This window comes from Aplysia californica, unplaced genomic scaffold, assembly GCF_000002075.1.
Source record: "Aplysia californica isolate F4 #8 unplaced genomic scaffold, AplCal3.0 scaffold00613, whole genome shotgun sequence".
Taxonomy (NCBI): Eukaryota; Metazoa; Mollusca; class Gastropoda; order Aplysiida; family Aplysiidae; genus Aplysia; species Aplysia californica.
Window position 1 is genome coordinate 288,574 of NW_004797883.1, and position 13,813 is coordinate 302,386.

The 13,813-nt window shown below is 39.0% G+C and overlaps 1 protein-coding gene across 1 annotated transcript in view; it reads left to right on the forward strand.

Moving 5' to 3' along the window:
- Positions 1-12,405, forward strand: part of LOC101855522 (uncharacterized WD repeat-containing protein alr3466) — a gene marked incomplete in the record, with an annotated part of 40,630 nt that extends 28,225 nt beyond the window's left edge. Inside the window, 8 exon segments of the mRNA XM_035972212.1 lie at positions 983-1,122; positions 1,487-1,612; positions 2,779-2,831; positions 3,381-3,479; positions 4,256-4,439; positions 5,833-5,948; positions 8,197-8,290; positions 11,905-12,405. Coding sequence (XP_035828105.1) covers positions 983-1,122; positions 1,487-1,612; positions 2,779-2,831; positions 3,381-3,479; positions 4,256-4,439; positions 5,833-5,948; positions 8,197-8,290; positions 11,905-12,171 — 1,079 coding nt within the window.
- Between the last annotated feature and the right edge of the window lie 1,408 nt (positions 12,406-13,813).

The following is a 13,813-nucleotide window of genomic DNA, read 5'->3' on the forward strand; positions in this document are numbered from 1 at the left end:
TAATATATATATTTATCTCACCCAAGAGATAAGTGCAGTTGTCTTTTTTTCATACTAAAAACTCGGTTCAAGGGTGTGTAAATTGAATAGTTCTTTACTTTACTTTTTCCTTCCTCTGGTATCCTTATGATGTGGAGGGGAGGTGCAGGTTTCGGTCCTGTGCTAGGTGTGTAGTGTCTGTGATAGATATGTTATGTTGTTCCAGGACCTTTTTAACCTCATCCAGCCAGGTCTTTCTTGGTCTTCCTCTTGATTTGAAGCCGGATTCTCGGGTGTTGTAAGCTCCAGCCGCTAGTTGTTTCTGGGACATTCTGGTTATGTCCAAACCATTTGACTCTTTGTCGTTCTATGAATTTTATTACTGGTGGTATTCAAGTTTGTAGACGTATGGTTTCGTTTCTTATTCGGCCTCTTCTGTTTACGTTGATGATTTTGCGGAGACACCTCATTTTGCATGCGTTCATTTTTCTTTCTTGTGCCTTGTTTAGAGGCCATGTTTGGCACTGGTATGTTAATGTTGGGGATTGCTTTGTTTGTGAGACAATTTCCTGGGCCTTCGGCATATTGTGGTAGGGTGGCCTTTCCACGCCACCTTTACTTCCCCAACTCGAAGTCAGATACCCATTACTGCTGGGTGGGCAGGAGGGGGCAAAAAAAATCTGTGTCCGAACCGATGCTCGAAACTGAACTTTCTGCTTCAGAGACGGCACATTAACTGCTCCGCCACCGCACCCTCCCATGTAAGTAAATAGTTCTGTAGATGGTTAGCGGGTGCTCTGGTGTGGTTTGCTTCTTCTTTCATATCAAACATTATCATTCTTATCTATCCTTCTTTTTTTTATGTTTGTTACTCTCTTGTAACACCTCTTATCTTCTGGCGCTCATATGACCTTATTGAGTATGCAGTTGCGAACGCCGTAAAACCTCTACTAAAACTAAACCAAAATAGTTCTTTATCTAGTTTTTTTGTTTTTGTTCCTAGATGTGTGGGGGTTTGATGAAGCGGCTGTGCAGGTTCTGCAGAACATGAAGCCTCAAGATCTGGAGGTGCTCACCTACAAGTATGCTGTGTTGCTCGACCCTGACTCCGGGCTGTTACCCAAGAACAGCAATCAGACGGTGGTACGGCTTTTGCTTTTGTCGTTTTGTTCTTTTTTATCAAATTTATTACAGACATTATTCTTGAATAGTAATCTAAGCCCTTCAAGTTGAAAGCATTTCTGTGTGTGGTTGGTGGGTGCTGTGGTGTGGTTTGCTCCTTCTTTCCTATAAAACATCTATCTTCCTTATCTCTCCTCCTCCTTTTTTGTGTATATTACTACTCTCTTGTAACACATCTATTCTTCGGCACTTATATTACCTTATTGTGCTACAAGTGCCGTAAAACTCTTGCTAAAACTAAACTAAAAAGCATTTCTCTTTCTGAAACACTTTCAAACTGACAAGATCTTTCACTGTCAACAGAATTAACCAATCTCCCCCACAGGGCAATGATTCGGTGACCAATCGCGTGGCTGGCTTTGTGCTCAAGTTTGTCCTGTCGGAGCATCTCAGCTGTGTGACCAGCCTGGTGGCAGTGGGCCGAGAGCACGGCGTGGACGGCACCTTTGTGGTAATCTTCTGTCTGCGTGTCGTATCTTCTGTTTGAATATCATATGTTGTTTGTTCCTTCTTCATATCGTATGGTCTATCTCCCTATCGCATGTTTTATCTTCCTTTTGTATATTCTATTTTCATATCGCATGTTCTATTTCTGTCTTCATATCATATGTTCTATCTTTCTATTGTACGTTCTGTCTTCCTATTGTATGTTCTATTTTCATATTGTATGTTTTATTTTCATATTGTATGTTCTATTTTCATATTGTATGTTCTATTTTCCTATTGTATGTTCTATTTTCATATTGTATGTTCTATTTTCATATTGTATGTTCTATTTTCATATCATATATTCTATCTTCATATCATATGTTTTTGTCTTCTTATTCATAGGCAAGCTGTTCATCTGTTGTAAGCCTAGAGAGCAAAGTTTTTCAGGCAGGACTAAATAATCTGTTTGGTTCTCTTAACAATTGTATCTTCTCTACAGCTGAGCCGCGATGTAATTCAAATTTGTAGCATTGTACCGCTTTTTTCAACTGGTATGTAAAGAGTTAAAAATACTGCACACAAGTCTCTCTATGTACCTCTGAACAGTATAAATCCTTTTCTCACAATGTTCTGTCCCGTGGTTTTTTACAAAAAAAGTTATGAAATTATGCAAACTTTACCCAAAAATGTGAAATTATGCGATTCTGTTAATTTTAACAAAGAATGATAAAGGAAAATAATCTGAAATCATGCAAAAAATGATCAAATTTTGCTAAATTATGCGGGGTGCATAAAGCCACGGGACAGAATGTTGGTCTAATGGTAAAAGTAGTCGACTGTGAGCTGCGTTCTTAGTATAACGATAATCCCTGTATTTCGTTGAAATGTATAACGATAATCCCTGTATTTCGTTGAAATGTATAACGATAATCCTTGTATTTCGTTGAAATGTATAACGATAATTCCTGTATTTCGTTGAAATGTATAACGATAATTCCTGTATTTCGTTGAAATGTATAACGATAATTCCTGAATTTCGTTTATATGTATAACGATAATCCCTGTATTTCGTTTAAATGTATAACGATAATCCCTGTATTTCGTTTAAATGTATAACGATAATCCCTGTATTTTGTTTAATTGGTGTTTCTTTCATCATCTTATCGTTCGACCTGTTCTACTTTTCAGCTCAGCGGGGGCTGGGATCGACGGCTGTGTCTCTGGGACTTGGAGGCTGGACAGTAAGAATGATACTGACAATTTGTGGTCGCTGTTATGTTAACTATATTATAGTCAGGGGTGTAGTGGTTAGGCTACCGGACTCGTAATCGTGAGGTTGTCGGTGGTCTAGTGGTTAGGCTACCGGACTTGTAAATGTCTGGTTGCGGGTTCGGGGTTCGAGCCGCGGGCCCGACGTTGTGTCCTTGGGAAAGGTCATTTTGTACCCCCAGGATTGTATTCTTCACATTTTAGAATACTCCTAGTTCGAAGATATCTTTGAAACTTTCAGTATTTCTCAAAAAATCATTTTGACAGACTGCTATGTAAAGCGTACGGATCGGATTGACGAGTTAATTTCCTCTTTGGAAAGTGGTGGCACAGAATTCCCCACGTCGTATGGATACGATAATAAAACACGACATACAGATAGGGTTAAACAGATGCTAATTTTTGTCATTCATGCTAGATTTGAATTTCTTCTGTTCTTTATGATTTGTGTTTTGTGCCTCAGTTATTGGCTATTTGGGTGTTGAAAAAAAAAAAAAGTGATCATCGTCTTTTTATTACAGATTGAAAGACACCTTCAAAATGGACCCCAACTCAACGTCGTTTCTCAATGAGCTTGCCTGTGATGAAATAACAACGGACATGGCTTTCAGCCCGAAGACGTAAGTTCATTCTTAACCTGTGTCAGTGACACTAGATCTTGGAAGATAACAAAGACAGTACTGAATAAAGTCCAGTGGAGAAAAATGTATAGCAATGTTTTCGGGCCATCGAAGAAGATCTGATTGTTTTGAAGCAAAAGTAAAAGTGCAAATTATATATTTTTATTGTGTATTGGCAATATATTTTCCAACAATATGATGCATATTTTACTAAAGAGCTGCAGTGGCAATATAGCGCCGTGTGATTTATATGTCATGGTATATGTGTCATGACGTGGTGGAATCAGGCGCTCGTCAAATTTTGGGCATATGGAGTTATTAGTATCATCTTAAAGCCTGTTCATTTGTCTTCGTTTTGGTGAAAAAAATGTCCATTTATCTAGAATAGAAGTCGAGACATTTCCGATTGAAGGAGGTGGGGCCACCTGGTTTCAGAAGTAAAATTAGCGAAAAAATGGCCGCCTAAGTTTGGTGACTTCCATAGCTAAATAGTCCTTGGTAACTGCAAATGTACATTCTTTGTGCGTTTAATCGTTTTTCCATAAAATCCACACATAAAAGTTTTTGAATGAAGACACAAAGTGTTGAGGCAAAAAACAAAAATTCAAAAGAAATTTCCAAACTGGCTGAAAAATGCTGATTTCTCGGTTTTCATTATTTTGACGAGCGCCTGATTTCACCACGCTGTCTCTCATATTTTTACCTTTTTTGTTAGAAGTGCGACACATTTGAATCCAAACAAAGCTCTCAATTATTTTGTCTTCCTCCGTCCCCAGTATGGAGTTTGCCTACTCGTCCGCTGACAAAATGGTGTACATCCGAAAGTTTTCCACGACGGGCTGTAAAATGACCTTGTCGAATACTCTTCAAGGTCACGAGGCTGAAGTCACGTGTGTCAGATGGAACCACATTTGCAACAAATGGGTCACTGGATCGGAAGATGGCACTATCAGAATATGGGTCGGTACATACTTTTTAAACTGTTGGGTTCTCTGAAAGAAATGCGATACATGCTTTTCCAGGAAGCTGAGAATGTTTGTGTGTGTCATAGGGTCTGCTGATTTAACCCTATCCGTAGGCCCTGGGGTCATTTTGTACCCCTGGGGTTGTATTCTTCGCATTTTAGAATACTTTTAGTATGAAGACCGTTTTGAAACTTTCAGTATTTTTCAAAAAATCGTTTTTGACAGACTGCTATGCAAAGCGTACAGATCGGATTAACGAGTAAATTTCCTCTTTGGAAAGTGGTGGCACAGAGTTCCCCACGTCGTATGGATACGATAGTAAAACACGACGTACGGAGATGGTTAATGATAATGTCATTTCCTTGTGTCTGTAATCTTTAAAATTTCTCAGCTGAATTTGTTGATTTTTGCTATACTTCTACATCAATGTGAGTGGTTCTTTCTCGTCATGGAAGAAAGTTCAAATTTACGAATGACTGCATTGTTTATTGATCTCCACAAAGCAAGAACATACATGCACTTGTCATCACACAAATACACACACACACATAAACACATTCAGACCTGAGCATGCACACACGCACACACGCACACACACACACACACACACACACACACTCACACACTTACACACACACACACACACACACACACACACAAACACATTAAGACCTGCGCACGTGCACACACACACACACACACTTAAGCACGCACGCACACACACACACACACACACACACACACACACACACACACACACACACACACACACACTCAGACATACACTCACACACACACACACAAAACACACTTACACACACACACAAAACTCACACACACACAAACTCACACACGGAGGGGTGGGGGGGGGGGGACGGTGGTTGAGTATGGAGTCAGTGGGGAAGAATGATGAAACGGCCCAAAATCCCTTCATGTTAATCAAGCCCGCTGGACTTTTTTATCAGGTTAAGGAAAATTGCAATGAATCGAATTAAGAGAAAGAAATTGAAATCCTTAAAGAAATTTTGTTTCAGATGACTTCAATGTTGAACTACTCTATAAAATATATTTTTTCCCCATTCTTATAACAGCCTATGATATATGTTTTTGATGACATAAATGTAAAGCATGCAGACAAAATCACTTTCTTCTCGGATTCGAGCCCTATGAAAGTAGATACATCCCGCTTATAGGTGAAGTTTTTACGATTAATAAGTATGAAATGATAAAAGACAAGTTATAGTTAAAGAATATGGCATCAATTAGAAAATCTACAAATTTCATCGTAATGTAGATTTTTGGCCAATAACTCCATTTGTGGATTGCGAGAAGTAACTCATTTTGTCAGCACGCCTCAAATATATAGATGGAATCGTCTTTGATTGCAGTCCAGCCATGGCATGAACGAGTGTGAGCAGGTGCTGACGACCCAGGGCGGGGTCACCTGTATCTGTATTGACAACGTGCACGGCAGCATTGTGGCCGGAGTTCAGAGGAACATCAAGTGAGTGCAAGGTTTTTTTTTCTGGATCGATAACAACAACAACAACAACAACAACAAGGGCAAATTTTTAGTTTTGTTTCTTAACTCTTTGAGCCTCATCAGATGTTGGTAGCGTCCGGCGGTGATAACCCGGTTCCCCATCGGATGCTGGGAGCGTCCAGTACTAGTGACAACTGTTTCGTTTTATTGAGTGCTAGTTTTTGCTTGTTTTTCTGAACTATTCCCGAACCAAGTTTTTTTGTAATGACTAAGCCATTGTTTCCGCTATTTAGAAGTTGGAGGCAAGCTTTTGAGGTTATAATGAGACATAGTGCACCAGGTTTCGGTGACAGTAGAAAAAATTCTGGGGAATGGTGGAAAAAAACTGGGCTTATAGAGTTAAACTAAGTGTTAGGACTTTTGTTTTTTTGTAAGCATTTTACCGCACTTTCAACACAATTAGGTCTTATAAGTGCTGAAGATTAGAGGTGTTACAAGCGAGTAACAAACATAGGAAAAAAGAGGAAAGATAAAAAAAAAATGGTATAGGTTTAACGCCCCCCTATCAACACTATTAGGTTATTTAAGGGGCGGTACCTCCTAGTTTAACGTCCGTCTCCGATAGGACCGAGCCAAGTGGGCAATTCGTGCAAAGTGTCTTTCCCAAGGACACAACGTCGGACCGAGCTGAGGCTCAAACCCCCGAACCCGTTTGATAGGACGGAAGGAGCAAACAGCGCCAAAACACCCACCAATCACCCAGGTTAGGACCTTTAATTATAAGTATTTCTTTTACTGCTTTCAAAACTCTTATTGCGGGTGGTTGGGGGGAGCTCTGGTGTGGTTTGCTCCTTCTTTCCTATCAAACACCTTTCGTCATTATCTCTCCTTCTTTTTTGTGTTTGTTACTCTTTTGTAACACTTCTAGTCTTCGGCACTTATATGACCTTATTGTGTTGCAAGTGCCGTAAAACTGTTACTAAAGCAAACTCTTATTTTTAGATGTTATGCTGGGAAAATGAAGCTCAGTATCGAGGGAATTAACCCTTCCAGCCCCAGCCTTTTTTGTGCACTCCCTAACCCCAGTCCCAGCCAATACAGAGCAGTATTTCAGAAAAACAGGCATTCATTCTAAAAAGCGATGTAGTATCTTTGTAATGTAGCTTTGATAATAACATATACCAATTTTTAAATGTAAATGAACAAGTAATAAGAAAATTAAAGTTTAATTAAGTTAGCTAATTTCGAAAAATGCGCGAATTCGGTACCCCCCGAAACTGAGAATTTACGTTCTTGGGACGGAGGGAGGTACAAGCGCTGCTGAAAATATACGCGCTCGGGGCTGGAAGGGTTAAAAGAAATATCTGTTTTATAAGTGAATGTAGTGCGGCAAAGTAGCTAGCTTTTCCAGATTTTACTATCGTTCTGCTCTGATGTTTATATGTGTCATGACCTGGTGAAAGCAGGCACCTGTCAATTTTGGGGGATATGGAAGTATTGGTACAACCTTAACCCTATTCGTACGCTATGGGGTCATTTTTTACCCCTGGGGTTGTATTCTTCACATTTTAGAATACTTCTAGTACGAAGATCTCTTTGAAAATTTCAGTATTTCTCAAAAATCATTTTGACAGACTACTATGCCAAGCATATGGATCGGATTAACGAGTAAATTTCCTCTTTGGAAAGTGGTGGCACAGAGTTTCCAATGTTGTATGGATGTGTCAGTAAAACACGATGTACGGATAGGGTTAAAGTAAGCGTATTCATTTGCCTTGCTTTTGATGAAGAACACACACATGGTATCTATCTTGAAAATTAGTCGAGATATTTGTGATTGAAAGAGATGTTGGTCACCTGGTATCAGAGGTAAAAGTAGCCAGAAGATGGCCGCCAAAGTTTGGTGACTTCCAAACCTGTAATGTCCTTGGAAACTACAAATACATTTTTTGTGCCTTTGATCAACGTTTTTTCCAGTAAAATCCATGCAGGAATGTGTTTTTAAGTTTAACACTTTACACCCTCTTGGCGCCCATCGGCGACGGTAAGAAGCCGCCCCTTTTCCCCACGGGACGCTTATCGGCGCCGGTGTGATATAGCGCGTACCGCATCTGTATCGTGGTACTTGGGGATAAGTGTTATGCGCTCTGCGTGCTGCGTGGGTGAAAAGTGTTCAGTGCCATGAAAAAACATTCAAAAATAGAAACGGAGATGACGCCTGCAAATGTGATGGTTGTTCTTACTTTTATTTTTCCTACACTCTCGACAGAGTTTATGATGCAGAGATGTACAGACTGGTACAGAGCAACGTTGGCCACACAGACTCAGTGAGGAGCATCATTCACATCCCAGAGAGAAATCAGGTATAGTAAAATAATAAAATAAAGATGTTGTTGTTGTTGTTTTCAAATCCCTTTAGCTGCGAGCATTTCGCTCTTGGCAGCGCAATGCCTCCCTCAAGTAACCACATGTCCTTGTCATCTGGTCAACGCCAGAGTAGAGCAGGCTTTGTAAGTCTGTAGGTGTGTGTAGGAGCCTGCGTCGAAGGACTTCCAGGTTTGGGCAGTGAAGGGGAAGATGTTCAATAAAAAAATGTTTATAAAATAAAGATAAAATAAAATAAATTACACTTTTATTTGTCTCGGAAGGGCACATGGCAAACATATGTTTACATACACAAGTACTTAATTATAAATACGTACATACATAAATATACGCTTAAATACATACATAAATACATGCTTAAATACATTCATAAATACATACTTAAATACACGCTTAAATGCAGACATAAATACATACATAAATACACACATAAATACACACTATTACACAAATACAGAACAGTTTACAAACAATGCCACTGTCGGGCGCCACTGTGCAGCGCCCTGTATTTTGAGCTAGGGTTGTCGTGTCTTGCTCAAGGACACACTCCAGTGACCACCCATCTGATCCCCGTGTCACCGACACTTGCTTGACATTACTTGAGTCTGGACTCGCTGCTCACTTAGCCACTGGAGCCCTCATGTATGTCCGTGATGTAGCTGTGCCTGTCTTAGGGTGGAACTCTCTCTCATAGAAAAGTTTCTGGATAGGCTTGTATGGAATAATATTGTTGAGATAAGATTGTGGCGTCGGTGGTCTAGTGGTTAGGCTACCGGACTCGTAATCGTGAGGTTTTGGGGTTGGGGGTTCGAGCCGCGGGCCCGATTTTGTGTCCTTGGGAAAGGCACTTTACCCGAATTTTCCTCATTTCACCCAGGTGGAAATGGGTACCTGGCCATAGACAGTGAAAGATCTTGTCAGTATGTTAGTGTTTTAGCACCTGTAAATGGCTACTTTCACTGTATGATTCCCAGAAAGTTGAGGTTGTTTCAGAATGCTCTCAGGTCTGCTGGGGTAATAGTATAGATTGTGAAGCGCATAGAGCTTGATGTTGAGCGGGGATTTGCGCTATACAAAAGCTATCTATTATTATAATCAGAAAAGTGTGCGGAGTTTATCATAAAGCTACAGACTTTCTTCATGGAAAAGTAAATGAGACAAATTTCTTTGGTAGAAAAGGCAAGTCCTCATGCTTCATGTGTGAAAGTATGAGCTACGGTCGTATACGTTATGTACCATGTCACAGCATGAGTGGTAACTTAGCTCCGCTGACATAACACCGGACTTAGGAGTAGATGGCGTTGGTTCAGAGCCTTAACGGAGCGTTCTTGAACTCACCCAGCCCTAACGGGGATAATATCAGTATACGCGCGCAACACTCCAACCCTAACGCTTACAGTATAGGTATGGAAAATTTGGCTCTCGTGACCAAAAACACTACTTTTGTATGAAGCAGACAATAGCTAATTGGAAGAGTAACCATTTTTTGTTTGAAACAGACTATGGCCAGAAGTGCAAGCCGAAATTTAGAACAAAGAAAGCTATATTCGTGCAACATGTGAGGGGGTGCGAAATTTGAAAGCACTTCCTTTCTTTGCTTTTTGTTTACTTTTGGACTCTGTATATAGACCTTTTTCCACGGAGAATTGCGTAAAAACTGATTTATTTTGCTTTGAAATTTCAATACACACAAATGTAGGTTTGAATAAAATGTGCACCCAATTTGGGTAGGATATGTTAAAATGTACTATTTTTTTCAATTTTTCAAAAAGTGTTAAAAAACTCTAGGGAGAGTTGACAACTGGTAGGCCTAGGGTTGAGTGAGTTAACATGGGTGGTTTTGTGGAGTTGTCAAGGTTCTCACTCCATTTGACTCAGTCCTGTCGGAGATGGACGTTGAATTAGGAAGTTTTTTCTGGCTGGTGTACTTATCTCCCTCTCTCTTGCCCTTTTTAACTCCCAGTGGAGCATAGGTCATCAACATTTCTCCAGCGAAGCCTGTCCTGTGCATCCTTTTCTAGCTATTTCCATGATGTCCCCGCCTTTTCCATTTCCGCTTGTACCGCTCGCCTCCATGTCATCTTTGGTCTTCCTTAGGTGCACTTATATGTCCAGCCTTTTCTCAATTCTTTTAACTTTCCCTTTTTGGAATGCTTTCCTTGGTACATACGTGACCATCTCACGTCTGCAATGGGTTCATTATCAAAGGTCAAACACAAATTTACTACTAATACTGTGTGGATAATTTCTGTAAGGCCCTCTCCTGTACAATTCTGGTAAGGCTCTTTACAAGCCCTTCATCTTAACACAAAGCACAAGTGACTGAACACACATACATATGCCCTTTAGATTAACGGTAACATATCATTATCTCATCATTGGTCGCTTTTAAGAACAAGCGGGCAAACCCAGATTTCGAGAGTTTCCAGAAATTTTGACCTACACCAAAAGTGGGCATTGCCCTACCTATAAGAGAAGTTTGGTTTCTTTGGTGTGTGTATTTGTTTGGCTATAGAGAAAACTCTCCTTGTCTTTTAAAGAAATTGTACAAGGGGCAAAAATTTTACCTTCGATTTTCTCAAAACAGCATTTTTCTGGACAGCCCCCTTGTGCTTAAAAGTGACCAATTACAAAGTTCTATCTGACATTTTTGGCCATTTTTAGTTACTAAGACCATGAGGTCAGAAAACAGTTGCTCTGTCTGCTCTTTCAAAATCGTAAGATTATTCGCAGTCGTTATCAAGACATTCCATGAATTACGTTTGAAAAAGCCTGACATATTGTTAGCGTCAAACATTTTGACATCAAATTTCTCAAAACTAGGTACTGAGCAGAGAGAACTGTGTAATTCTGAGGTAGCAATGATATAAACAGACATTCATACGGTACCATCTCATCAGAAATGATGACAATATGTGTGTGCATAGAGAAAGGTACCAAAAGCTGCCCCAGACCGCTTCCAGCTGCAGGCTGATAATTTAAAAAATCACTTTTTAGACCACAATATGTTTCCATTAAAAAAATGATAGATCCACTATTTTTTGTACAATGTGCTCAAAGAGTTTTCATTGATTTGACTTCTAAATATTTTTGGGGGAATTATTTTGAAGGTACCAGAATAAGTACATTTTACAAATGTTTTTTTAAAGTTTGTATGTGTTCTCACGTTTGTTAAACTTAAGAGCTAATTATACCCTACCTCGCAAAATGTGCAATATCTCAAAAACTATTTGAGATATCTAAAACAATCAAAGACCCCGGTGTTCAGCTTTGAATTTCCTATAAGGTGCAACTCTTATCTCAAAATTGTCAAAATCCGACTTTGGGTACCTTTCTTTAGGCACATCACATATTGTACATCACATACTGCACATCACATACTGCACATCACATACTGCACATCACATACTGCACATCACATACTGCACATCACATACTGCACATCACATATTGCACATCACATATTGCACATCACATATTGTACATCACATATTGCACATCACATATTGTACATCACATCCTGAATGTAAGAGTCACTCTCAATGAGAAGGACTACCTTTCAACATGACATTTTTATTCTATTTTTCCCCAGTATGTGTCGTGTGCGTGGGATGAAACAATCCGAGTTTGGAATGCCTGGAAAATGCCCCGGCGGAGGAGACAAGCTACGGGGAAAGACAAAGAGAAACGGCGCGCGTCTCATCATCACCATCGGAAACAGTCCATGGCAGCGGACGATTCTGCGAAGAAAGATGGAGGAAAAGACGGCTCTGACAAGGTGATTCATGAAACTATCGAAGAAGACGATGAAGGGAAGAAAACCAAACCAGCCAGTAGTAGCACAAATACTGAAGCGTAAAGTCTCAGTGTGTGTACTTCTGTGATGATTTCAACTGTTCTTGTATCTGTCACTTGTCATGCTGTCTTTTTTTGTTGTTGCTCATTCCTACTTCACTGGAAGCATGATTAGAGAAATGGATATATTCAGGAATTCCACCTTTTTATTTCGAGTAAATTTCTTATTTGAGTTTGAGTGGCAGAAAGTTAACTCTATCCGTACGCCCTGGGGTCATTTTGTACCCACAGGGTTGTAATCTTTACATTTTAGAATACTACTAGTACGAAGATCTCTTTGAAACTTTCAGTATTTCTCAAAAAATCATTTTGACAGACAGCTATGCAAAGTGTACAGATCGGATTAACGAGTAAATTTCCTCTTTGGAAAGTGGTGGCTCAGAGTTCCTCACGTCGTATGGATACGATAGTAAAACACGACGTACGGATAGGGTTAAAAAGGACATGTCAGAAGATCTGTATGTTGGACAGAAAATAGATATAATTCATCCAGACTAATGCGTCCACTATGGATGTCGTGTTGTGATCTTCTGACCAATTGTCATGTCTCTTTTTTTACATTGTCAAGTGTGCAATCTGAAAAGGCTGTTCCTTTTTCTCGCAAACATGAACAAGAAGCTGGCAATCAGAAAGTTGGAATAGGACTGGCTGCGTTAGAATTATTCAATTTAAATAATTCACACAGCATGTTTTTTATTCATTAGATGTTATCTGTTAGATGAAAAGAATTGATAATCTCCATCATGTTAAACTGAAATGTATAGCATAATATTTACTACTAGCTAATTCTTTTATGTTCTCATTCTCGGCCATTATGGCTCATTTTGGGTCGAACTCGTTCTGCTGCAACAAAGTTTGAAGCTCGTATATATATATATATATATATATATATATATATATATATATATATATATATTTATATATATATATATATATATATAATATACACAATTAAATATATATATATATATATATATATATATATATATATAGATATATATATATATATATATATATATATATATATGTATAGAGAGAGAGAGAGAGGGAGAGAAAGAGAGAGAGAGAGAGAGAGAGAGAGAGAGAGAGAGAGAGAGAGAGAGAGAGAGAGAGAGAGAGAGAGAGAGAGAGAGGGAGGAGAGAGAGAGAGAGAGAGACTGGAAATGTTTTTCTGTCTGTAGAGAATGAATGTTTTAATGAATGTTTCTAGTTACTCACGTTTCAACTTTATTGTGACCGTTCGTGAATTTTTATTGCATTGTACATTTTTAGTGAACACATTTCCAACCTAACTGCGAGACTGTTTTTCTCATATAAATTTTTACTCATATACATTTACATTATATATATAATACTTTGTATCACATACACGCATCTCGATTAATTTTTAAGATGTGATGTTTTTTTCGTTGTAATGCGCATTGAGCATTTTTTAGAAAATGGAAATGTGCAGTGCAAATGCTATTTATTATTATTATTATTACGTTCGTCATTCTTTCTGTGATATTTCCTTCGTCTAGAGAGGGGGACTAAGAGCTCAGCCTTTGAAATAACCTGCACATTTTGAGTAGGCCATTTTAACTTCAACCTGTCCCCGTAGTTTTATGCACCCCGCATAATTAAAATTTAGCAAAATTTGATCACTT